At 40.7% G+C, this 27,379-nt stretch overlaps 2 protein-coding genes and 1 long non-coding RNA gene across 5 annotated transcripts in view; 2 read left to right on the top strand and 1 right to left on the bottom strand.

The window, feature by feature from the left end:
• Nucleotides 1-18,535, top strand: part of ADD1 (adducin 1) — a 262,757-nt gene extending 244,222 nt beyond the window's left edge. Inside the window, exon 18 of the mRNA XM_050947469.1 lies at nucleotides 18,525-18,535. Within this exon, the coding sequence (XP_050803426.1) occupies nucleotide 18,525 (1 nt within the window). The 3' untranslated portion in view covers nucleotides 18,526-18,535. The remainder of the gene's footprint in view (nucleotides 1-18,524) is intronic.
• The window catches only part of GRK4 (G protein-coupled receptor kinase 4), a 102,550-nt gene that overhangs the window by 23,281 nt on the left and 51,890 nt on the right, over nucleotides 1-27,379 (top strand). Inside the window, exons 2-5 of one of the 3 annotated variants that reach the window (XM_050947708.1) lie at nucleotides 7,726-7,821; nucleotides 11,334-11,446; nucleotides 22,550-22,627; nucleotides 25,979-26,079. In XM_050947708.1, coding sequence (XP_050803665.1) covers nucleotides 7,726-7,821; nucleotides 11,334-11,446; nucleotides 22,550-22,627; nucleotides 25,979-26,079 — 388 coding nt within the window. Of the gene's footprint in view, nucleotides 1-7,725; nucleotides 7,822-9,842; nucleotides 10,325-11,333; nucleotides 11,447-12,854; nucleotides 13,202-22,549; nucleotides 22,628-25,978; nucleotides 26,080-27,379 lie in introns of those variants that run through there. The other 2 variants (XM_050947706.1, XM_050947709.1) reach the window with 2 other exon arrangements.
• LOC127048395 (uncharacterized) overlaps nucleotides 13,221-27,379 on the bottom strand; it is a 69,244-nt gene continuing 55,085 nt past the window's right edge. Inside the window, exons 2-3 of the long non-coding RNA XR_007773641.1 lie at nucleotides 17,169-17,283; nucleotides 13,221-15,127 (exon numbers count right to left, since the gene is read on the bottom strand). This is a non-coding gene — a long non-coding RNA (uncharacterized LOC127048395). The remainder of the gene's footprint in view (nucleotides 15,128-17,168; nucleotides 17,284-27,379) is intronic.

Genomic DNA, 27,379 nt, shown 5'->3' with positions numbered 1-27,379 from the left:
AGGAGCCGGGGGGGGACATGCCACTGCTTCTGGGAGCTGCTTGAGTTAAGCGCCGCCTGGAGCCTGCACCCCATACCCCCTGTCCCAGCCCTGATCCCCTCAAATGCCCTTGGTCCCAGCTTGAAGCACCCTTCTGCACCCACAACTCTTCATCCCCAGCCCCACCCCAGAGCCCTCACCCCCCTGCACCCCAACCCCCTGCCCCAGCTCAGAGCCCCCTCCCACACCCTGAACTCCTCATTTCTGGCCCCACCCCAGAGCCTGCACCCCCAGATTGAGCCCTCACCCCCTCCTGCACCCCAGTCCCCAATTTTGTGAGCATTCGTGGCCCACCATACAATTTCAATACCCAGATGTGGCCCTTGGGCCAAAAAGTTGGCCCACTCCTGATCTAATGGAATCTCACTGAACTTTCCTAGAAGAAAAACGCTGCCTCTTTACACTGAAAGTGAAAGGTTTAAAACAAATAAAAGGAAGTTCTTCACACAGCACACAGTCAAACTGTGGAACTCCTTACCTGAGGAGGTTGTGAAGGCTAGGACTATAACAATGTTTAAAAGAGAACTGGATAAATTCATGGAGGGTAAGTCCATTAATGGCTATTAGCCACGATGGGTAAGGAATGGTGTCCCTTGACTCTGTTTGTCAGAGGGTGGAGATGGATGGCAGGAGAGAGATCAGTTGATCATTACCTGTTAGATTCACTCTCTCTGGGGCACCTGGCATTGGCCACTGTCAGTAGACAGGATACTGGGCTAGATGGACCTTTGGCCAATACGGCTATTTTTATGTTCTTATGTAAACATGAGAAATTTCATCCCATGGGGTAATGTTTTTTGGGAAATTCTTCATAAGTGCTTGAAAACATGTTCTTACTAAAGTGCCTCTTCAGTCATAACCATAGTGTCATTCTCACAACAGTTTTTCTCCCCCCTTTTGCTCCCCCCTTCATATGAAGATGTATCACTTGCTGTTGGAGACCTATCTAGCCCATAGATACATCTGAAGGAGGCTAAACTAGTGGCTCATCAGAACATAAGACATACTGGGTCAAAGCAATGGTCCATATAGCCCAGTATCCTGTCTTATGACAGTGGCCAATGCCAAATGCTTCTGAGGCAATGAAAAGAACAGGGCAGCTATTGAGTGAAAAATTCCCGTCATCCAGTGTCAGCTTGTAGCAGTTGGAGGTTTAGGGACACACAGAGAATGGGGTTGCATCCCTGACCATCTTGGTTAATAGCCATTGATGGACCTATCCTCCATGAATTTCTCATTCTTTTTTGAGCTCAGTTATACTCTTGGCTTTTACAACATGCCTGGCAAATGCATTCCAGGGTTGATGGTGTGATGTGTGGAATACTTGCACATTTGTTTTAAATCTGCTGCCTATTAATTTCCTTTGGGGATCCTGGTTTGTGTGTTGTGTGTGTGAAGTGGTGAATAACAGTTTCTTATTCATTTTGTCTGCTTCCTATTTCTGATGTACTTAAAAAGTTTTGCTGTTAGCTTTTGTTTCCTTAGCTAATTGGTCTTCATATTCTTTCTTGGCCTGCCTTTTTATACTTTTTACACTTGACTTGCTAGAATTTATGATCGTCTCTATTTTCCTCACTAGGATTTGACTTCCAATTTTTAAAGGATGCCTTTTTGCCTCTAACCATCTCTTTACTCTGTTTTACCATTATGGCTTTTTTTTTTATTTTTATTTTTATTTTTTTTTGGTCCTCTGACTCTGTGTATACTTTTGTGTGTGTGGTGGCGCTTTTTGTGTGCGTGTGGTTTTTCCTGGTTTTTGTTTCATTAGGGCATATGTAAGAACGGACATACTGGGTCAGACCAAAAGGTCCATCTAGTCTGGTATCCTGTCTTTTGACATTGGCCAATGCTAGGTGCTCCAGACGGAATGCACAGAACAGGTAATCATCAAGTGATCCATTCCCTATTGCTCATTCCCCGCTTCTGGCAAACATCCTTGACCATCCTGGCTAATAGCCACTGATGGACTTATCCTCCATGAATTTATCTAGTTCTTTTTTGAACCCTGTTATGGTTTTGGCCTTCGCAATATCCTCTGGCAAAGAGTTCCACAAATTGACTGTGTGTTGTGTGGAAAAAATACTTTCTTTTTGTTTGTTTTAAACCTGCTGCCTATTAATTTCATTTGGTGACTCCTAGTTCTTATGTTATGAGAAGGAGTAAATAACACTTGCTTACTTTCTCCACACCAATCATGATTTTATAGACCTCAATCATATCCCCCCTTAGTTGCTCTCTTTTTCCAAGCTGAAAAGTACCAGTCTTATTAATCTCTCCTCATACGGCAGCTGTTCCATAACCCTAATCCTTTTTGTTGCCCTTTTCTGAACCTTTTCCAATTCCATTATATATATTTTTGAGACGAGGCAACCACATCTGCACGCATTATTCAAGTTATGGGCATACCATGGATTTATATAGAGGCAACGTGATATTTTCTGTCTTATCTATCCCTTTCCTAATGATTCCCAACATTCTGTTTTCTTTGTTGACTGCCAATGCACATTGAGTGGATGTTTTCAGAGAACTATCCACAATGACTCCAAGATCTTTCTTGAGTGGTAACAGCTAATTTAGACCTCATTTCATATGTATAGTTGGGATTTTGTTTTCCAATGTGCATTTCTTTGCATTTATCAACCTTCAATTTCATCTGCCATTTTGTTGCCCAGTCACTTAGCTCCGAGAGATCCTTTTGTAGCTCTTCACAGTCTGCCTGGGACTTAACTATCATGAGTTGTTTTGTATCATCTGCAGATTTTGCCACCTCACTGTTTACCCCTTTTTCCAGATCATTTATGAATATGTTAAATAAGACTGGTCCCAATACAGAGCCCAAGGGGACACCACTATTTGCCTCTCTCCATTCTGAAAACTGACCATTTATTCCTACCCTTTGTTGCCTATCTTTTAACCAGTTACCAATCCATGAAAGGACCTTCCCTCTTAACCCATGACAGCTTACTTTGCTTATGAGCCTTTGGTGAGGGACCTTGGCTTTCTGAAAATCTATGTACGCTATAGCCACTGGATGACCCTTGTTCAAATGCTTGTTGACTGACCCCCTCAAAGAACTCTAGTAGATTGCTGAGGCATGATTTCCCTTTACAAAAACCATGTTGACTCTTCCCCAATAAATTATTTTCATCTATGTGTCTGACAATTTTGTTCTTTACTATAGTTTCAACCAGTTTGCCCAATCCTGAAGTCAGGCTTACCGGTCTGTAATTGCTGGGATCACCTCTGGAGCCCTTCTAAAAAATTGGCGTCACATTAGCTATCCTTCACTCGTTTTGGTGCAGAAGCTGATTGAAATGATGGGTTACAGACTACAGTTAGTAGTTCTTCAGTTTCACATTTGAGTTCCCTCAGAACTCTTGGGTGAATACCATCTGGTCCTGATGACTTATTGCTGTTTAGTTTCTCATTTTTTTCCAAAACCTCCTCTAATGACCTTCAATCTGGGACAGTTTCTCAGATTTGTCAGCTAAAAAGAATGGCTCAGGTTTGGGAATCTCCCTCATATCCTTAGTCATGAAGATCAATGCAGTTTCATTTCATTTGAGTCTCTAAAGTATTTTAAAATCGTCTCCATACTGTTTGCAGGCATTTCATCCTTGTGACTGTTCCTTTTCATTTCCATTTCCATTTAACTAGCTTCCTCATATTTGTGTAGTTTACCTTTTTGAAGTTAAATGCTACTGTGCTGGACGACTTTGGCATTTTTTGCCGCTACAAAGATGTTAAATTAAATTACACTACAGGTGAACTGCTTGGTAATAGCGATCATAGTCACCTCTTGTACCAGATCCTGTGCTACACTTAGGACTAGATCAAGAATGGCCTCTCTTCTTGTGGGTTGCAGGCAAAGCTGCTCCAAGGAGCTGTCGCTTATGGTGTCTAGAAAATTTATTTCTACATTCTGTTCTGAGATGACACATACCCAGTCAATATGGGGTTATTTTGAAATCCTCCCTCAGAGTGGCTACAAAGGCAGAAAATGCAATAATAATCTTGAGCATTTTACAGCCTGTCAGCATACTGGTCAGGTCTTCAGTAGTATATTCCTACTGCTATACTCTTATTGTTCAAGCATGAAATTTCTATGTATAGAAATTCTGTGGTACTGTTGGATTCTCTGAAGATATTTTACTTATTTGACTCTGCTTTCTTTCACATATGGTGCCACTCTGTCATTCCTGTATATTTTGTATCCTGGTATTACCTTGCACTATTAATTATCCTCATTCCACCAAGTTTCCTTAATGTTTATTATATTAATATTCTCATTTAATGCCAGGCATTCTAGTTCGCCCATCTTAGTATTTAGACTTTGTATATAAGTACTTCTGCATTTTGTCAGTATTCAGTTGCTTGTCTACATGTGTTATGTTTAACTAGGGCTCTCTTACATTTGAAGCCTGTTGCTCAGCCATAAAGCAGAGAGTTCAGAACCTGTCAGTTTCATCATTTCTGTTTTGCAAAGCACAGCACTGGTCTTTCTATAAGAATTTGTCTGAAACACCTCTCAGTGAGATTTCAGAGCAGGAGCTCTGGAAGCAATAGATATTGTCACAGAGCATAATCATTACAGCCTCAGTTATAGCAGGTTTTGAATAGCTACAGAAATGTAACAAGATGCACAATAAGATGAGTCTTTAGCTGAAAAGCAAATTGCCCTCCTGCACAATTTTTAATAGAAACAACATATTTAAGAGTGTGGTTTTAAAAAAACAAAACCAAAAAACCTTGCTGGATCCTCTAATGATGCATGCAGTCTTCTCAATATTGGATAGCCTGATTTGTTCTTTGCATGCTTGTAGATATGTTCCTAATTATAATAGGAACGAGATGCACATAGAAAGAACCAGGCTGGTTGTAGTGAATAAAATAAGCTGTTGACTGTAGTATATCATGAACAAGATGTTCAACTTCATATAAGAGGATGAATGTGACTGGATTGTGATCTTTAAAAATTCCTTTTTGTAAACTGAGGAACAAAGGACTTATACATTTCTGATAATATTTGGGGCAAAGTACCAGCAGGCATTCTTGATTATTTACCAGTATTGAGGCCAGGGCCGGCTCCAGGGGTTTTGCTGCCCCAAGCAGCTAAAAAAAAACCAAACCGCAATCGCGATCTGGGGCAATTCAGTGGGAGGTCCTTCGCTCCGAGCGGGAGTGAGGGACCCTCCGCCGAATTGCTGCTGAATACCTGAAAGTGCCGCCCCGCTCTGGAGTTGCCGCCCCAAGCACCTGCTTGATAAGCTGGTGCCTGGAGCCGGCCCTGATTGAGGCCTGAACTATGGTGATCAGTGCAATGGTCTTATTGGTGTTTCTTACTTTTTCTGTGTCTTTAGAAGCTTGTTTATTTAGCATACTTCCTAGATCAGAAGTTTTCTGCAACAAAATGTTGCAGTCACAAAGCATGTGTCCTTCTCATCTGCTATAGTGCGCCATCAGACACGCTAACTGGGTTGTTTGATACCTTATACAACATTGCCTGTTCAAAGCTGCAATTGCAGTGTCTTTGTCTTGTCAGCCCCACTTTAGAAAAGTAACAATAGAATGCCAATAACGAACTAGTTCAGCAGGACCCAAGACCAATGGGGCATTTGGGAATTTAGCACATGCATGCCTGTTAGGGTTCCTAGGCATATTACCATACATAGTCTTGCCCGACTTGGCAATTTTTTCTTCAAAGTTGACCTCTCCTGGATTCACAGGCCCCCCACTTCTCCCACCAGAGATGGGTCTCTTTGAAAGATCAGACTACACTCACAGACAGACATGTTAAACTTTTTTTTTTACTGGAGCATTGACGATATCCTCCTAAACTGGGATTGTTGGTTGTGAAGATATTGTAATATTGCAGTTTTGTGGTGAATTTTGAGGCTGGGTAGAGCTAGAGAAAAATAGAACACTGAGGTAAATCTGTAACTATGTTGTGCACAACTACCCTTCCTGTCCCCTCCCAAGTGTGGTTAACAATATCTTGAGATATTTTCATTGCTAAAGAATAAGGCTTTGAAAATGTCTCATTGTCTTGCTTCCGCTCTGTCATGTGGATACACGTTTGTATTGGTTCAGTATGTAAAATTAAATGCTTTTAAAAACCTCTGTGAAGCATGAAGTTTACATAACTGAAATATTTTGATATGCTTAGACTGATACATTTCATAACAATCTCTTTTAAAATGATCATATCTATTGATCACTTAACCTTTCCACAAAATGCATACATATACACATCTTCACTGTGTTCAGAAAATACAGCTCTTAAGGTCTGATAAGTGTAGAGAGGTTAAAGCTCTTATATTGTTACCTTCATCTTATTGTTACCTTCATCTTACATCTTACAAGAAGTGAATTAAATATACCTTCATGAGATAATTAATAATGAAATCCTGTTTGTAGTTATGAAATGTGAAAAAATACTCTTGATATAACATCAGAGTTGATAGCCTTCAAAAGGTTCAGTTTCTACAGCGATTAATTCTGTCATGTTGATTGTCCTGTATATTATATAGTCTGTACCATAAAACGTACAGTATGTATTTGTACAGTGGTCAGCGAGGTCCTGGTCCATGATTTGGGCTCCTACGTGCTGTCATAATAGTGGTAGTACACCTCTACCCCAATATAACGTGACCCGATATAACACGAATTCAGATATAACGTGGTAAAGCAGTGCTCTGGGTGGGCAGGGCTGGGCACTCTGGTGGATCAAAGCAAGTTCGATATAACACGGTTTCAGCTATAACTCGGTAAGATTTTTTGGCATCTGAGGACAGCGTTATATCGGGGTAGAAGTGTATTAATGCTTATTCTTACATGGAAAATAGAATAGAAAAGGCTATTTACGTACAAATTGTTTTTTTAACGTTGCAGTAAACCTGAGTTTTAAGTGCTTAATTCCTTAACTTTAATGGTCATAATATCTTGACTTCAGTCTTGTGTTGTTTCCTTGTTCTGTCACTTTTTTGCTTCCTTTTTAAAATAAAAACCATTTGGAAGGTAAAGGGAGCCAGATGCATTTGAGAACCTTTTGAAATTGAACCTTCAAGATACTGATTGAACTCTGTATGGCATCACAATATACATGTGGGATTGTATTTATTTTCTTTAAAGATTCATTAAACACACTTGTTAACATGATATTGAAATTGTAATGCTAATGAAGGAAATTCATTATAGACTTCTGACATATCCTAAACCTGCTTGAATATACCTAGATATTTTCAGATTCTCCAAAGCTGTGAATTTTCTTATAAAATATGCACATCTGGATAGATGGAAGTTTTTCTGATCTTGTGGATGGGTCACAATCCTATGTCTAATTTTAAGAGTTAATTTGAATTATGGGTTCGAAAGGATGATGTTCTGCATGGAAGTAAAAGTGCCTGGAGGCTAAACATTTTTGCACATGGTAGAAAATTGGAATACACAAGAGATATTAAAGACAATGAGGGAATTGTTAGGAGACTCACATTTGCTTGTTTAGATTCCCTTGCTTGCAGGAAAAAATAGTCCAGTCCACTTGCAAAATATCTGGCACCTCTCTGTAGAAATGAGAATGACCCAAGGCTACAATATATGTTCTGTAGAAGAGAGAGAGAGCATATTGTAGTTTTGCATTGACTTGTAGACTATTCTTGTTTACATAAGGCTTTGTTTTCCTTTTAGGAGGGTGTGGCAAATGGAATGGACGCAGTAAGAAATGGAAGGAGATGCTAAAGTTACCACATCTCAGTTATTGTGAAGACCTTAGACATTCAATCGGTAGGGGTGTGTGTGTGTATAATATGCAAGTCTAATTTCTTGTGGGAATATGCCATTATCCAATGAAGGTATTTCTTCTTGCTTCTGACTAGATAGTTTGCTAATTTGTAATCCTACCTCAAGTCCTCTAATTTAATTGAGAATTCCTGAGGGGAAAGCAATCATCACAGCTACTGTTGATTGTGTCCAAGAAAACTGCTCCTGAAATCTCATTAACCTGTGATTTAAAGACATCATTATGTTCTGGTTTGGGTCTCAAAAACCAAGCATCCTCATCAGACTGTTTAAAATTGCAGATGCTAACAAGTTACTAGCAACAATGTTAGAGTGGCCTGTTCAAGGAAATCTGGGTATACTATTGTGACTGTGACAACATACCTTTCTGAAGCAATGACCTATAATTGCCTCAAATTGGATATTTCTTTTGTTTATGTTTTTAAAGCCTCTTTAAATTAGCTCTGAAGAACTGAAATCAAAATGTAAACCCCTTTCAGTGGGAAACCTTTTGAACCGGAAAGCTTCTGTGTAAGCACCAAGCTACCATGAAAGTGCATTAATTCTTTCTTTGAACAGAGATGTTGCAAATAAAACTACCAAGATAAAACTTCTTAATCAGCTTTGGCATCTGTAAGACAAACAGGAACTATCAGCTTTGTTTCCCAACCCCTAAAATTTGACTGTACTGTTTAATACCGTAATCCACATTTTTTTTCTTGTTCCGCTTTTGATCTCTCTCTCTCTTGTCCTCCCTGTCCCCCTTTTCTCTCTTTAGCCTTTATTCCCTTGCCCACCAGAAAAACATCCCAAACCCACCTTGGCAGGCTCCCAAATTCAAGATCCAGTTGTCCTTGGACACATCTATTTAAAAAAACACACCCTTTTCCTTAATGTGCATCATTAATGTGCATACTGTCTGAAGGAAGAGTAAAGATGTTGATTTCATCTTTGTTCCAGGATGTTGGCCAACTGCTTGGTTTCGGAAGAAGCTTTCCGATGAACTTGTTATTGCATAATAGTTCATTATGGGGATTTTACACTTTCCTCCAAGCATTACTTAAGAGTGTAAGACTGTTTTGACAGAGATAGTCTTTCTGTTCACTGATTGTACAGCACCTTGCACAACGGGGCCCTGGTCCATGGCTAGGGTTTCTAGCTGCTACAATAATACAAATAATTGATATTTTACTAACCCCTATCTGATGTCGAATATATGGACCACAGGTATTTTGGTCAAATGATTATAGTGGAATTCAAATAGGGAAGCTGATCCCACAGTACTTGGTCACATGAGTAGTCCTGTTTATGTTAATGAGACTCTTCATGTTAGTAAGGTCTACAGAATCAGCTTGCTTTTGTTTGCATTGGGGCCAGCACTCCACTATGTAATATACAGGACCTTAGCAAGTGTTTTTCCTTAATATATTAGCAATTAGCAGCTAATTTAATATAAATTTAAGCAGAGTCAGGATGAGCTCTACCCTCACATCTGGTGGTGAATTATGGGGAGTGTGGAAAGGAATTTCAGGTATTTGCATTGGCATACCCACCCCACCTAGCATAGCCCACAGCAGCCTGGGATGGTTATTTTGACAGCCCTGGGATCCCCAATTTCTTTGTTTTTTGGGCAGGAGGAATAAAGTGTTATCACCCTGATTATGTGAATGAGGAACTGTGAGACTGCTTTATGACAGAGATGTCTCAACATCAATTAAGTAGCACTTGCTAGACAAGGGACATGGGTGCCAAAACTCAGTGAAATGAGAGAGGTTGGGGACTGGTGTGTGTACCTGATGGTATGGGCCCCTTTTGAGGGACTGGAACATCCAGTAGCACATCCTCCTCTCTCCACTGTTGAAGAGCAGAACTAATTTTGAATCCATTAGCAGTCCATCTAGAGGCTGCTGAGCTGAATTCATGTTGGGCCAATGGTGCACCAGCACCTGGGGTTCCCTACTACAAGCTGAAATCACTAAAAGAGCTAAGCTTACTGAGCAGAGATCACTGAGTGCTGTGTTAATTAGTGGGGGAGCCTGAAGATCTATCGCTAAGCGGCTGGCAGAGCGGAGCAGTTTGCAGCACGTTGGAGCAGCTCACAGAACAGTGAGCAGAGTGGAGCTGGTCGTGGTGAAGGCTGCAGCAGAACTCCACGGAGAGGCGGAGCAGTTTGCAGTGCGTTGGGGCAGCCCATGGAACAGTGAGCGGAGTGGAGTGGTTTGCGGGGGTGGCTGGAGCGGCTCACGGGTCAGCTGGAGGAGCGGCACAGCTGGTGGAGTGGAGCTGGTCATGGTGAAGGCAGCAGCAGAACTCCATGGAGAGGCGGAGCAGTTTGCAGCGCGTTGGAGCAGCCCATGGAAGAGTGAGCAGAGTGGAGCAGTTTGCGAGGGCGGTTGGAGCGGCTCACGGGTCAGCTGGAGGAGCGGCACAGCTGGTGGAGTGGAGCTGGTCATGGTGAAGGCTGCAGCAGAACTCCACGGAAAGGCAGAGCAGTTGGCCCCTGGCCCACGTAAGGTGTCCCTTAACACCCTGTGTACGCCCCCCCATTTCCACCCAGGCTGGAGGGGGGGAACTCTGCAGATAAACTTTTGAACTCTGGGGTGGCACTGACTAGAAACAGAGACTTTTGGGTTGTTGGACTTTGGGTTGATTGGACTTAAGAGCCTAAGGGGGAAAGGACATTGCCAAACGTACTTGGAGGTGGGGGTTTTGCTTGTGGTTTGTGTTATAATTCTGTTTGTGGTGTTTCTCCAACGTAATGCCGCATTGTTTCCCTCCTTTATTAAAAGGATTTTACTACACTCGGACTCCGTGCTTGCGAGTGGGGAAATATTGCCTCCTAGAGGCACCCGGGGGGGTGGTATGTAATTGTCCCAGGTCACTGGGTGGGGGCTCAAGCCGGTTTTGAATTGTGTTATTGAAACGGAACCCCTGGATACTGAACCTGGCCCTTGTTGCTGCCAACTCAGAGGGGCAGAAAGGTTACATAAAAGTTTTATGCTATTTTGTGTATGTGTGGGGTGGGATGTTGGAGGCAGCAGTGGTGGTAAGCAAGTCTCTGTCACTTTCCTTTGTGACCTTTACAGCTGGTTTAGCCGTGCTCCTTTGACATGTTAATGGTTGCATGAAATCTTAGTGGTGCTATCTGAATGGGAATCTGCAATATAAATGCTCTGAATCAATGTTTCTCAAACTTTTGAACTGGTGACCCCTTTAACATAGCAAAGCTCTGAGTGCTACCTCCCCCCTTATAAATTAAAAACACTTTTTAATATACTTATATAACACCATTATAAATGCTGGAGGCAAAGCAGGGTTTGGGCTGGAGGCTGACATCTCATAACCTCCTAGGTAATAACCTCATTGACCCCCTGAGGGGTCCCAACCCCCCAGTTTGAGAACTCTTGCTCTAAATGTTGCTTTTTCTATTGCAGTCTTAAATTGGTATAGTAAGTGGTGTGAGGAACAGCACTCTGGCTTGTAATGATGTCATCTGTTTAATCTCTTCTTTTACCCAGAAAAAAACTATAACCAACTCTGTGACAAGCAGCCTATAGGGAGACTTCTCTTCAGACAGTTCTGTGACACTAGGCCAGATTTGAAGACATGCATTGAATTCCTGGATGCAGTGGTAAGTAGTAGACTCCTCCTAGAAGTTCTCTAGCCTTGTTCTTCTGAGGAATTAGGAACTGGCGCAAATAGCCTATTTTAAAGTTTTATAAAATGTGCCTGCCACATTCGTTAGCTCCAAATGCATACTAATACCACAACTATTAAAATGTAGCAAAACTGATTCAGTATCAACTAAAGAGAGCTCAGCAAAAGAAATTCAATGCCCTTAATGGCTACAAGTTCTGACAAAATCTGGAGTAAATTTGTACGTCTTGTAGTGTGCCTTAGAGGTCAATAAATTTGGGCTCCATTGGGGGAAACCTTAGTTCACTGAAAATGCTCTTCCTGCTTATGTATAGATCTAGGTTTCAGTATCTCACTTGATATCAGTTTAGTTACGTGCTCTCTAAGAGCTGGTCTACACTGAAAACTTACATTGACACATGCTCTCTAAGGAGTGTGAAAAGTCCACACCTCTGAGAGAGATTTTTGCTGACCTAATCCCCAGTATAGACAGTGCTAGGTCAATGGAAGAATTCTTCCGGTGACGTAGCTACTGCCTCTCAGGGAGATGGATTAACTGTGATAGGAGAATGCTGTCGTGTCTACAGTGTAGCACTACAATTGCACAGCTGTATGTGTAGACATAGCCTAAGGCAGTGGTTATTAACCTGCGGTGCACGCACTCCTTGGGGGTGTAAGATGCCCTTTCTGGGGGTTTGAGACATGCCAGATTTTTTTAAGAAGGTAAATCATCAAAAACACAAATTAAGCACAGGCACATAAGTATACCTATTTTGTTCATCAAACCTATATATTTATTAACATTATACATTTAACAATTACTGTAATATGCAAACAAAAATATATCTAGGTTTAAAGTGTGCAAGAACATATTTTGAGAACCAAAGGGGTGCAGGCTGCAGTAAAGGTTAAGAACCACTGACCTAAGGGTATGTCTACACTACAAATTTTTGCCAACCCAAGTTACCTTGACGTAAAGCTTCCACAGTTAGTATGTTGCTTGTGTGCATGTGTACTTGGCTTCTTGCATTGGTACTGCATGTACTCCCCGGAAATGATTGTGTTGATGCACAGTGCAATGCACCATGGCTAGGTAGCCCAGTGTTCAGTTCACTGTTCTCCAACACAATGTCTTTCAGGACATTTTGGCAATGCATGGTGGGGCAGAAATGAGTCACACAGGGGTGACTGGAACTGTGGGGACAAGTTCCTATTATGCAGATTTCTCCACCACATAATGTCATCTCTATCCTATAATTTTCATGCCTATTTTGAAAATCCCTCGAACCATGTGGGACTTGTCACTCTCCACCATCGCTGATAGAAACATGAAGCCTGCAGAGCTCTGAACTGTTGCCATGAGTATTCCAAACACAGGACACACAATACTCTGGTATTTGCAGAGCTGCAAGAAGAGATGAGGGAACATGATGATTTCCTGAAGGGCAGATTGCTGTGAGACATAGCAAGAACCAATTCAAGATTGTTGGAGGCATTCACGGAGCAGCTGTAAATGATGGAGTGCCATTTCTGGGCCTGAGAAATGAGTACTGACTGGTGAGACTGTATCATAATGCACGTTTGGGATGATGAGCAGTGGCTGCAGAACTTTTGGATGCGCAAGCCCACAGTCCTGGATCTGTATATTGAGTTTGCCCCAAAGCTGGAACACCAGAACGAGAGCTGCACTGACAGAGCTATTGCAGTTTACTTCTCCACAGAGGAAACTTGCAGTGCCAGGTTGCTATCGGTCAGTAGGAAGTAATTTTGGAATTGGAAAATCCACTGGGGGGGACTGTTGTGATGCAAGTTTGCAGAGCCATTAATCAGCAAGGGAGATTTAGATTGGACATTAAGAAAAAGTTCCTATCTGTCAGGGTCGTTAAACACTGGAATAGATTGCCTAGGGAAGTTGTGGAATCTCCATCTCTGGAGATATTTAAGAGTAGGTTAGATAAATGTCTATTAGGGATGGTCTAGACAGTATTTGGTCCTGCCATGAGGGCAGGGGACTGGACTCGATGACCTCTCGGTCCCTTCCAGTCCTAGAGTCTATGAGTCTATCTCTTGCTATGTAGGATGGTGATTCTTGGCAATGTGTGGATTGTATTGGATGGATTTGCAGGAATGGGATTCCCAAACTGCGTGAAGCATATTCCTATTTTGGCACCAGACCACCTTGCCAGCAAGTACATCAACAAAAGGGCTACTTTTCTATGGTTACATGAGCACTGGTGGATCACTGGGGATGCTTCATTAACATAAAAGTTGGCTGGTCAAGCAAAGTGCATGACGCTTGTATCTTTAAGAACACAGGCCAGTTCAGAAAGCTATAAGCATGGACTTTCTTTGCTAACCAATAGATTACCATTGGCGATGTTGAAATGCCAATAGTGATCCTGGGGGACCCAGCCTACTCCTTATTCCTCTGGCTCACGAAGCTGTATACCAGCACCTCAACAGCACCAAGGAAATATTCAACTGCTGGTGTAGCAGATGAAGAATGTTAAACACGCTTTTGGTAGATTAAAGGGGTGCTGGTGTTACTTAGTCACAAGGTTGGCTTGGATTGAGAAAAATATCCCAATGGTTATAGCTGCCTGTTGTGTCCTATATAATGTCTGAAGCAAAGAGAGGAAAGTTGCCATGGGGTTAAGGTGGAGTGGCTGTCTGCTGAGTTTGAATAGGCACACAAGGGCTATTATACAAGCTCAATACAGAGCTATATGGCTCAGGGAGGCATTGAAAGAACACTACCAGTGAGCTATAGTAATGTGTTGTGGTGTACTGTGCTGTACGTGGCCCTGCTGTTTGGGGGCCCGTTATGAATTGTGTGATGCTTGAAGTACATCTAAGAATATGACACTGATAATGCACCTATTAATTTTGTGGTGTTTGGTGTACATTTATGATTATTACATGGTTTTGTCACTGATCCTATGAGTTGTCACATTGTACAGTAGCAAGAAAGTAGGTGGGTTCACTACTGCTAGGCATTCTGCAACATATATTGGGAACTAATAAACATAAATTATTTCCCAAACAATAGAGTTTCATCGAGTAATGTAATTACTTCAAAATAAATTCTGTGCAAGTTAAAAGCAAATACTTTAGAACCTTAATAAATGTATGGAACTGAGGTTAAAGAAGGGGAAGGACCATTCATATCCATTTTAGCTACACATACGTTAGCTGTGGCTCTCACAGGTCAGTATATGTAAAGCTGTGGTTGTCCTTAATGTCCCCCTGAGTGTAGTGGCAGGGGTAGGAATGTAGCCCCTGATCCCACATGGAAGGTTGAGGCGGGGTGTAGTGAGGTGCTATACTGGAGTTCTCCATGGGCTGCAAAGGAATGCTAGCCCATGATTGTTGAACCTGTAAATCCACAAGAATCTGCAGCATCTGTGTTTTCAGCCAAAGAAGCCCATTATATCTTGGTGCATCTCCCTCTCATTTTCCTGCTGGTTCTCCTAGGGATTTCTCCTGTCCACTCTTTCCTCCTCCATACAGTCTGCAGTATTCATCCTCCGGGCCCTCTGGTCATGATCTGATGCATCACTGACTTGCTGAATCTCACCGACTATGTCTTCCCAAGTCCTCTTCTTTCTTCTCCTTATCTGGTTCAGGCATTCCACAAGTGTGGAGGGGAAACTCCTCAAGGCTGCAATGGCAGCAGCTATGGATAAAACACACAGAGGTATCATTATCAGTATAGTTGCTACAGAAAACAAAAGTTAAGTTTCAGAACTCCCTTCCCTTGTTCCCCTAAAGGTTTAAACAAGACATGCTTATTGACACTTCTACTTTGGAGTGCTTGTGCATGGTGCCACTAATAGCGCCAGCCATGGTGAGCATGGCCTGCCACGGGTGAGGGAAATGAGGTGGGAATTGCTCAGTTGCATGAAACTGAGTACAGGGCAATGGCACTGAAAACTGGCACCATTTTACACAGGCAGTGGTAATTTTAGCTGATATCTCTCTCCTGAGGGTAACAAAGGCACAGAGAACACAGCTGCTGCTGACATCCTGGAGCCACCTGGGGCCTGTATGCTGTTACCTACTTATTGTAATGGTGCAAGCCAAAGTTCTCCAACCGGTGTGGAAAAGTGTCCTACTGAGGAGAAAGAAAGAAGGGTGCCATCCCTAGAAACCTTTGGGAGAGGATTGCAGTGTACCACCATGAAAGTTTCATCAAGATCTCAGGAGGCTTCAATGGCCATCCCTGTGTACATAAAGAAACTGCTCTTTATGCCCCCTCTGCTTAATTCTACAAGGGAGTGAAAAGTAGATTGCTACTCTACCTCTTCTAGTATGAGTAAATTAACAAAAAATCAGTAGCTGTTTCCTGCTAAATTGGGGGGCACTATCACTAATGGGAAATAAATTTACACGTTTTCCTGAGGTTTCTTCTCTTGCATTGGGCTCACCTATGTTCAACTGCTGGGACTGACTGGACTGTGGTGGAGTCTCAAACAGACCTTGGCTCGGGGCATAGCTGGGCCCTCACCCACCCCTTGGTCACATGTCCCACATCCTCCTCCTTTGTCTCTTCCTTGCTGTTCATGCCAGGGGCTTGTGACTCAGGCTCCTCAGAGGTATCCAGAGGGGGGTGGATGGGGCGGTGCAGGAGGTCTCTAAGTATGGCATGCAGTTCTTTGTAAATGTGGCATGTCTGCAGCTTGGCAGCAGATCAGTTGTTGGCCTCCTGATATGCCTGCCATACTTCCTTTGCATTCACATGGCACTGCTGCTGATTGCTGTCTTACCCCTTCTCCTACATCCCATGTACATCTGCTTATAGTTGTACTTGTTTCTATATCTGGTCCTTAGCTGTGCTTGCAACAGCCTTTTCTCCCCACAGGCCGAGAGCCAATATCTCCAGTCTACTTCAGGCTGGAGCACATCTGGAGCATGTAGCTGGCATAGTCAGACAGTTGCACATAACAATGGAGAGCTGCCAGTTGTGTTAATCAAGATGGACAATCAGGAAAGGGCATTTCAAAAATGTGCAGGCTTTTAAAGAGGGTGAGTTGGACTTTCAGTCTCCGTATCCCCTGCACAGTGGAGTTCACAACTGTGACTAGAATGGTCAGTGTCGAGCGTTGTAGGACAGCTACTGGAGGATTGCTAGGGTTGACATAGGTAATGCAGTGTCTGCATTTGGGCTGTGTTGACCTCAATAGGTTGACCATGACTCAGTGCTTCATGGGGAGGTGGTGTTACTATATCTGTGTCATAGAGAACTTACATCGATGAGAGACAAATTTTAAGTGTAGACTCATCGATTCAAGGCAGTTTATGTTGACCTAACTTTGTAGTATAGATATACCTAAGATAACGGAACAAAACCAATTCCTAGAAACTAACACTAAGGCAATGTTGTCTTTGCCACGCATGTCATCCTTCATGGGAGACCCATGCTGCTAATTAAGCACCAGCCATTTTCAGCACTAGCTGTATCTTCTGAGTGGCCTCAGAGTCTATTTGTATAGCTTTGTATATATTGTTCCTATTAAATTAGCCTGGATCTCACAAAGGCATAAATAGCTGTTGTGAGCCCCAGATCTGAGGAGAGAGTTTGCATTTTTTTCCCCCCAATTGAAAAGTTTTGGAGAGGAAGCATCCTTGAGAATTGCTGTTGCCAGATAAAACCAGAAGCATCCCAGGATCTAATATAACCCCAAGTTGTCAATCTTACAGTCTAAGGGCTGGCATACCCTCTTAGTTGAAGGGGTCAGTTATAATATCTGCCATCTCTTCCAGATAGGTCTTCAACCAACCAGGATACCCTCTTTCTTTTCTGGATTGAGCTTCAGCCAGCTAACTCAAGTTCTTAAAACAAACAAAAGTAATGGTGTGAGTGAAGTAGACAAGCCAGTTTTCTTGTAGTCAAATAATGACCTAATTTTCAATAAACTTTCTCCTTTGGCATATCATAATTACACAGAGTCCTGAGAACACAAGCTGTTTCAAAGTTTTTCAGCATATGCAGTTCAGCATAGGATTTAAATTTTTCCACATATTCAGGCAGGAACTATATTTGAGACACAGAAATACAGTATAGAGTCAGGGAAGGAGGATCCGTAAAAAAAAACAACTCTACGAGCCTAGTGCATCTCGCAATTTAGTGTATTTTCTGTTATTATCCTAGGGACAACTTGATTTCTACAACATAAATATGTTGGGAGGCTGAAATGGCAACTTCAAGGTAGAGTTAAGCCAGACTACATAGTCTATGTATTGTTAGTTTTAAGATGGATAATCGTTTGAAAAATCTTCATGCAGTTGCAGGGGTGCTGGGACAGTTTTTATAGTGGAGATGTTGAGAGCCATTGAACCAAACTGTAAACCCAGCATATAATGGAAACCACTTCACGCCAGGGGGTGCTGCAGCACCCCCCATATCCGTAGTCCCAGCACCTATGGCAGTTGTATGGCTTTAGAAAAGGAAGAGTTGAGAAAATGATTGAATAGGTTTTAGTCTCCTCACCTTACCATAAATCCATTCCAATATCCGGAGTGGGGGTTACGAAAGTGTGAAGAAATTCCACTTTGAGGTAGTGACTCAAACTTCCTTAATTTTTTTGTTATGCAGACTATTTGAAATTAGATTACATTGAAGCAAGCGTTCTTTAACTTTCTCTAAATTAGATGAAATGCTTGTCCCTGATTAGTGGAAATAAAACTATAAGGCTAAAAGTTTATATTAGGTGACTAACTTCTTTGGCATAATATAAAAATGTTAAGACACCCAATGTGCTGCAGCTGATCAATCATTGCTGCAGAATTTGTATTTCCACTATAGATATTACTTGAATTTCATGATAGCAAAAGTACTGACTTAATTGTTTAATGGTTGAATTTTTTTGAAGTGATCAAGATCAAAATGTTCAAGCAGAAAAGCTATGTCTTGAGGATAATTTACTAGGTTGATCATGGGACTGGATTCTAGGGAGTCTGGATTTCCAGTCCTAGCTGTGCTGCTGACTGTGATTTTAGGTAAGTCATTTAGAACCAAAATTTCAAAAATAGCTTCTAATTTTGGTTGTCTTTATATTTGGGTGCTCAACTTGAGACACTGAAGAGCCTGATATTTATTCATTCCAGAGAAGTGTAGTGCCTGTATACATTGACTTCATTTGGTGATATAGGTGTTAGTACTTCTGAAAATGAGTCCCCTAGATATTTCAACACTGAACATGAAATAACACTTGTTTGAAAATGTACCTGCTGTAGTTATTAACATCTAAGCTTTCATTAACTATATTGTTAGCAATTTTTTCTCTTTCCATTTTTTACTTTGTGCTTTTAATGGCATTTTATATGTAGTCTTGATGTTTCCCTCACTCATTCACTGTTTCTTTTTTGCTGAATAGACCCTCATAAATGTCAACAGGAGAGGAGAATATTATTTCAAAGACATTTATTTAGATATTATTTTGTTTTTAAATTCAAGATCTACTATTTAGTGGGTGCTGTATCAGAAATCGGAATTCTCTATTGTTGTAGCCATATCAGTCCCAAGATATTAAAGAGACAAGGTGTATCAGGTAATAACTTTTACTGGACCAACTTTTGTTAGTGAGAGAGACAAGCAGCACTGCTCTACAGCCAAAATGCTTCTGAAATAAATGTAGTCCAACTTTACTAATTCTGGGTCACTGAGAACGAAAATGATGCTTAAAATTTTTGATTGGCTCTAGTTTTCAAGATATGCTATTGAGTCAGTATATACAACCCTTGACTTGGGAATGGCGGAGGAGAAGTGAGTTATAAAGGGAAGGGATCTCAATTTAAACCAGAAATGACTAAAATACATCTTTGACTGGATCTATGAATAAATCTATGACTGGGTTTGGACAGTACTTGCTTTTTAGGCAGAACAATGAATGATGCAATCTGAAGCTGGTATTACGTCATACATGATATGAATTGCATCATGTTATTCCTAGACGTCATGGATGATGCAATCATAATGAAGCTTACATCACTCTGCTGAACAAATTGCCCTGTATCAGCTCTAGAAATCATACAGTGTGGTGCTCTCTTATTTGTCAGTGTTTGATTTTGCAAAGGGACACATTTCTGTTTAGACAAAGTGAGCAGAGATGCCTCATACTTGTGTGAACAGTGCAGATAACTTCTGCTATGTTTGTGGTGAAGTGACTTTTGTATCACAAAAGCGCAGTATAACCACTATGGTTAAGAAAGCCTATCACCTTTATTTTGGCTGCAAAATTGGAGATCAGGACAAGAGGTGGGCCCCACACATATGCTGCAACACTTGTGCAACAAATCTTTGCCAGTGGTTGAACAGGAAAAGGAAATCTGTGCCTTTTGCAGTGCCAATGATTTGGAGAGAGCCAACAGATCATACCAGCAATTGTTACTTCTGCATGGTGCCTCCAGTTGGGAAAGGTGTGTCAAAGAAGAAAAAGTGGACTGTGCATTTTCCAAACATTCCATCAGCTATATGCCCAGTACCCCACGGAGAAGGACTGCCGGTTCCTGATGCACCAGAATCATTCTCACTTGAGTCAGACAAGGAAGAGGAAGAGGATGAAACTTCTGGTCCTGAACCATCAATGTCACAGGACCCACATTTTCTCCCATCCTCCTCCTCTGAACCACAGCTCATAACACAAGGTGAACTGAATGACCTTGTCAGGGATTTGGAACTACCCAAGAGTAAGGCAGAACTGTTGGGCTCCAGATTATAGCAGTGGAATCTCCTGGCAGGCTATCAGGGCAAATGGAGCCCATCAATGCTTGCAGACTATTGCTGGACAGTGACCAGAGATGCTCCATTTAATGAATACAAGAGACAAGCCAAGAAGCGCCGAGTAGACACTGAATAGGACTAAACTATGTACATAATAGTTTTTTTGCTTTTTGTTTCATAATAAATTTTATTTATATAACCCTTTTGCTGATTTTTAAAGTGTTACATAAACAGGACAAGTGAAATATTATCCTGTAAAGCAACCATAAACACATGAAAAGACCTAGGTTTCAATTTATGATTAAAACTCTACTATCTACACAATATACATAGACATAAAATGTAAAAACTTAAATATCTTAGAAACAGTAGCCAATCAGTTGTTTTAATTGTCATATTTGAATTCAGCACATCAAAATACATAATAAATATCACATTTTATCTCTGAAGCAGATGACTTCTCAAAAATTGTAGACCAGTGAAGTTGGTCCAAAAAAAGATACTACCTCACTCACCTTGTTTCTCTATCATGAGTCAGTTTAACAAGATTCCTGTTGTGTGTCCCTTTAACTTTTATCTTGAGCAGTCTGTGTGTGTATACGGTAGGGATAATACCTTCCTGTTTCACAGGGGAGTGATAACAGTTAAGTTTCTACTGTACAGTTATCTTTGAACTGATGAAGCTCTGTATTCATAGTTTGGGGGAGGAGGGGTTTAAATATCAAAAAGGACCATTAGCTCCTCTAGTCTGACCTTCTGTGTATCACATGCCATTACATTTCTCCAAGTTACTCCAGTAACTTGTTTGACTAAAGCATACCTTCCAGAAAGATATCCAGTCTAGATTTGCAGACATCAAAAGAAGGGTAATCTACAAGTTTCCTTGGTAGTTGGTTTCAATGAGTAATCATACTCATTTTTTTTATAAAATTGTGCCCAGTATCTGGCATCAACTTTCAGCTACTAGTTTTTGTTAGGCTTTTCTCTGCTAGATTAAAGACTCCTTTATTACCTGATAATTTCTCCCTGTGAAGGTATTGTAATGAAGTCACTACTCATCTTCTTTTTGATAAACTAAGAAGATTGGGAACGTAAATCTCTCAATGTGTAAGACATTTTCTCTAGCCCTTGAATCAATTTTGCGGCTCTTTTCTGCACTCTCTCCAATTTTTCCCCATCCTTTTAAAAACAGGGACACCAGACCTACATGCATTATTCCATATCTGTTCCTCAGTGCTGTATACAGAGGTAAAGTCACCTCTCTATAACTACTCATTATTCTCCTGTTTATACATCCAAGGATTGCCTTAGCTCTTTTTGCCAAAGCATCGCTCTGGGAGCTCATGTTCAGTTGCTTGTCTATTGTGACCCCTTAATCAGAGTTATTGTTTTCCAGAATAGAGTCAACCATTCTGTAGTTTTGTCCTATATTTTTTTTTTGTTCCTATGTGTGTGATCTTGCATTTGTTTGAATGGACCTAGTTTACCATGCAAGTCTGATTACTCTGTATGATTGCCTTGTCCTAGCTAATACTTACCACTCCGCCAATTTTTGTGTCAACTACACATTTTATTGGCAGTGATTCTTATGTTTGCTTCTTGATTGCTGATAAAAAATGTTGGGCCTAGGACCAATCTTGCAGAATCTCACTAGAAAACCTCCATTTAATGAGGCTGACGACTACCTTTTTAGATCCATCACTTGGCCAGTTTTTAATTCCATTTAACATGTGCTTGGTTGATATTTTATAGTGCTAATTTTCAGTCAGAATGTTGTTGTGCAGTACTAAGTCAAATGCCTTACATAGTCTATTATCTGTATGCAGTTACCTTTTATCAACCAAATTTGTAATCTCAAAAAGTGAAATCAGGTTGAAAACCTATTATCCATAAAAGAGTGTTGACTGGTGTTGATTATAGTCCCATCCTTTAAGTCTTTCTTAATTGAATCTCATATCAGCTTTTCCATTATTTTGCCTAGAAGTGATGTCAGACTAACTAGCCTAAGATTATGCACATCATCCTGCTGTGTAAGGCTTCCTATTATGTGAAATATAATTTCAGTGTAATTGTGCATACTTCTAAGGCATAGCTTCTGGGATTTTACAAATCAAATCTCCAGTTTCAATATGTCTTAGGAGAGGTACAGTTTTGGCATATTTCCTTTTTTTTTTTTTTAGATGGTGTGGATAATTATCTGTTTCAGTATGCATCCTAAAAAATCCCTAAATTCTTGAACGCTATAGGTGAAAACAGTTTATAATCCATAGGTGAGATGCCTCCCAGTATTTGTGATAGAAATCACATGGCATCACAGTTACTACTGCAGTATGAGGTAACAATGGATCTAATTTAATTTTCATTCCTTTTCCCTAGGCCAAGTATGAAGTGTCTTCAGATGAAAAGCGTAAAGATTGTGGTCTGAAAGTTTTAGACACATACTTCGCTAGCGGGGTAAGTATATCCTGTTGCAAAATACTTTGTCAAACTGCATTGTAAGAGCTGACCAAATTAGAGCTCAAAATGGCAACAATTTCAGATGATGTTTTAGTTTGCAAAATACTAAGAAGTAAATTGCTCTCAAAATGAGAAACTCTAATAAAATTTTGCAAGTCATTCTGGAATGTGGACAAGCCCTTCCTTTCAAGATTATTGTGAAACTTCATTAACTCAAGCACAAAGCTTGACTGCTCTCTACCATTATTTTTTCACTAGCACTATGACATTTAACTTTTCTCTATGGTAATTTTTTTTTGTTTAATTACTAGTGCCGGGCAAGCAGAATTTTGTGAGATTGGACTAAAACCTATTCACATCTAAATGTCAAGAAGTAGCTAAATTGCTGTTTTAGCATATTACTTTAAAGTTGTGTGGTTTAGAGACATGAGAATCATCGGAATGTAAGGAACTCTTGAGTTCTAGATCTGGCTTTGCAGCTGACATGTTGTGTGGACTTGAGAAATTAGGTGTAAATTTTCAGAAGTGTTTCAGGCTGCCCAGCTTTTGGCTGCCCAGCTTGAGAAACACAGGAGTTGATTTTTCAGAAGATGCTGGGCACCCACAGCTCCTACTGAGTTTATTAATATCTTGTTTACTGCCCTGGTAAATTAGATCTGCCTAGAGATGTCCCTGGTAGAATTCAAGGAGTCTTTGTTCTTCTCCCTATTCTGTCTGTCAGAAGTTCTGCCAGGGATATAACTTCCATCCTCTTTTCTCCCTCTCCCCTCCAATTGTTCTGGTTATGTTGAGGAAGCTTTATCTTGAGGAAGATATGGATTTTGCGGGTGTCCTAAAAATGCTCAGGCTCTGGATTAGTCTCATCTTCTCTGGAAGCTTATTTAACAGCTGGCATGGTCTTTAAAAAACCAGTGAAAACTGGTCAGGCCTTTTAAGCCACTTAACCATCATATCCCTAACTGGTTTTAAAATGTGTTTAAGTTGAAGTTATTTGTTTTTTAAACCAGTTAGAAAACTTCCTCTGATGAAGAGAGCAGAATTGGTTGTGAATCTGAAGGTGAAAAGGCAAATTTGGTTGAAAATGATCATGAAAGGATAGATTTAATGAACTCTAAGGAGAGGAAGGAGTGAGAACAGCAGAATAAGCACAATGGACTTCAGAAAACATACTTTAACAAACTCAGAGCACTGGTAGATAAGGTCCAATGGGAAGAAAATCTAAGGGATAAAGTAGATCAGGAAAGCTGGCGTTTCTCAAAGAGAGAATATTAAAGGAAGAACTACAATCTATCCTGATGCAAAGAAAAGAAAGGAAGAATAGTTAGAAGCCAATATGGCTGCTTCAGGAGCTATTCAATGACCTGAAAGTAAAAAACGATCCTACAAGAGTAGAAATATGGGCGAACTGTTACAGAGTATAGAAAAAATAGCACAAGCATGAAGAGACAAAATTCAGAAAAACTAAGGCACAAAATGAGTTGCTCCTGGCAAGGGACATAAAAGGCCAATAAGAAGAGGTTCTTTAAATACATTAGGAGTGGTAGAGAGATGAAGGAAAATATAGGTACTCTGCTTATCAAGAAGACTGAGGTGTTTAATGCCTATTTTGCTTCAGTGTTCACTAAAAGGTTAATTGTGACCAGATGCAGAACACAATATTAACATCAAAGGGGAAGAAACCCAGCCAGATTAGGGAAAGATAAAGTTAAAGAATATTTAGATGTAGTCAAGTTGGCAGGGCATGATGAAGTTCACTCTAGGGTACCTAGGAAACCAATTGCAGTGGTCTTGTAACTGTTAGCAATTATCTTTGAGAATGTGTGGAGGATGGGTGAGGTCTGGAGGACTGGAGAAAGGCAAACAAAGCACACATCTTTAAAAGGGGGAACAAGAGAACTTGGGGAATTATGGGCCAGTCAACTTACAATCCACTATTTTTCCAGGAATTGAACAAATTGCCTACAAAATGATTGTTTAATACATAGAGGATAAGTAATAACCAACATGAATTTGTCAAGAGCAAATCATGCCAAACAAACCTGACATATATATTGATTTTTAGTAAGGCCTTTGACACAGTCCAACATGACATACTCATAAGCAAACTGGGGAAATGAGGTCTGGATGAAATAACTATAAGGTGGGTTCAAAACTGGTTGAAAGACTGTACTGCTCTGGCATCCTGTCTGTACTCAAATCATCTAAGCAGTGCCTCACTTTCTACACTGCTATTTGTACCTGTGCTCAAGAGCATGCAGTGTATGTATTCTATACACTGTTGTAAATAGAGACATAGCCTTAGGAAACAAAAATCAAATGCACAGATAGAAAATGGGGAATAATTGGCTAGGTAATACAGTAAAAGCTGTTTTATCTGACACTTCACCAACCAGAAAGCTCTCTAAACCAGTGTGACTGGATTCCAAGGGGAGCCAACTGCAGTCACTCAGTTAGGATGAACTGCAAAGAATGGGGGTGCTCCAGCCCTGCACTCCCTCCCACACCCAAACACCCTCCCTCTTTTTGTTAACTGGCATTTTTCACTTACTGGCACCATTTCCTCAACATGCCAGATTAAACAGCTTTTACTGTAGTACTACTGAAAAAGATCTGGGGAGTATAGTGTATTACAAATAAAATATGAGCCAACAATGTGATGCAGCTGGGGGGAGGAGGGAGAAGAAAAAGAAAAACAAACAAACAATACCATAGGAGTGTCATATGTAAGACATGGGCGGTAACTATCTTGGCTGTCCTCAGCACTAGTGAGACCTTCGCTGGAGTACTGTGTCCAGTTTTGGGTCCCAAACTAGGAAAGCTGTGGACAAATTGGAGATAGGCCTGTTTTTAATAATATCATTTCTGTTGCTCTGGCCTGTGAGAAAAGGTTAAAAAAACTGGGCATGTTTTAGCCTTCAGGAAAGAAGACTGATTGGGGTGGGGGGGGGGGAACCTGATAAGCCTTCAAGTATTGTAAGGCCTTTTATAAAGAGGATGGTGATCCATTGTTCTCCATGTCCACTGGAGATAGGCCAAGAAGTAATGGGCTTAATCTGAAGCAAAGGAGATATTAGGTTAGATATCAGGAAAAACTCTCATTATAAAGGCTAATTACTTACTGGACTAGGTTACCAAGGGAGATTGTGGAATCCCCATCACTGAAGGTTTTTAAGAACAGGTTGGACAAAGACCTCTCATATACTGTATGTACTTGATCCTGCCTGGGTGCAGGTGAATGGACTAGTTGACCTCTTGAGGGTCTCTTACAGCCCTACATTTTTATGATTCTTTATCTTTGTTAGATTACTAATTGTTTTTATTATTGTTTTTGGTTTGTATCATGTAAAGTCTGCAGCCTACTTACCGGAAATACCTCAGGATACAGTGAATGAATGTAAAACAAGACTGGAGCAGAACCCTTGCAAAGATCTTTTTAATGACTGCACTAGGTACGTGATGAATGTTGGCTAAAAGTACACTGAAAATTTGTATTTCCAGGGAGGTTACAGGGAAAGTTTAAAGGGACACTATCAGATGAAATTCTGGTGAGGACACAACTAGGAATCTAGTGCTCTTTGTTTTCCTGTGTAGTGTATTCAGCACTCACATTGTTCTTAGAGTTACTTCTGTGCTGTAACAGAAGTGACATTATTATTGTGCCTTTGACTTTAGTGGGAGTTGGGAAAATGTGTCCAAAGACAGAAGAATCTGGGACACTAATACAGTACGAGAGCAGAATACATATAGATCAAAAACATGTTTATCAAGCTAAAACTAGGTTTTTTTTTGGTTTCAGGATGTTCTGCAACTGTTACTGTCTGCAGCCCCCTTTTAGTATTTATAGAGGATTTAGTAATGATTCCACTCTTAAAATTGATGAAATTTGCACTTAAAAACAGTTAAATCCCTTCTGTTATTTTAAATGATTTTTTTCAAGCCTCCATACTGACTTAGTAGATAGCACACTACACGGTACCAGGCAAGTATTTTCACAAGTTCAAAAAACTGAGTATGGGAGAACTGTATATTTTTTGTCTTCCTCTTACAGGTCAGGATTTTAGATGTACAGAGATGTGTTGAGGATAGTTTCCTTGTCTTGTTTTTAGACTGTGCTAGGAAATGGTTTATTGGAGCAGCCTGTTTATAAAAGGATTGCAAGCCCAATGCTTACACAGCAGGACGGTCATACAATTTTCAGGACAGATGGCAACACTAATTACATTGCTAGCTCAAGAGGCATTATGTTGTCCTTGAAGCGCTCTGATCTCAAGATAACAGACAAATAGGACAAGATATGATTCTGGAAGCTGAGATTGTCACTTCAAGGACAGTAAAAACTATTGCTTCTTAAAAACCCACTAGTGGCTGCCTCTGAGAGATAGTGGCAACTTATACCTCTACTGAAACAAAGCAGCATATCAGAATAAATTGGCTGATGGAAGCTAGAAGACCTTCACCTAGGCAAATGTTCCTTTTGCAGACACAGTTGATGAGGATTGAAGGCCTCCTCACTGTGCATCATGACTGGGTATCTGAGTTGCTGGTGGAAGGGGAGTTCGGAGGGGATGGAGTACTCATCATTTAAAATAAAAAAATCTTAAGCATTTAAATGTGGTTTAGGACAAATTTCTTTGAAGTTCAGGGGATGAATAACCAACTTTCTGGAATTTAGCTGTATGAATCCCATATATTTGTGGAAAAGGTGGGAAGGGATAAAGGCTACTGTTCTTCAAAATGATCTATGGAGGC

This window comes from Gopherus flavomarginatus, chromosome 3, assembly GCF_025201925.1.
Source record: "Gopherus flavomarginatus isolate rGopFla2 chromosome 3, rGopFla2.mat.asm, whole genome shotgun sequence".
In the NCBI taxonomy this organism is placed as follows: Eukaryota; Metazoa; Chordata; order Testudines; family Testudinidae; genus Gopherus; species Gopherus flavomarginatus.
The sequence above is the reverse complement of the archived record's forward strand: the minus strand, read 5'-3'. Positions and strand labels throughout refer to the sequence as shown.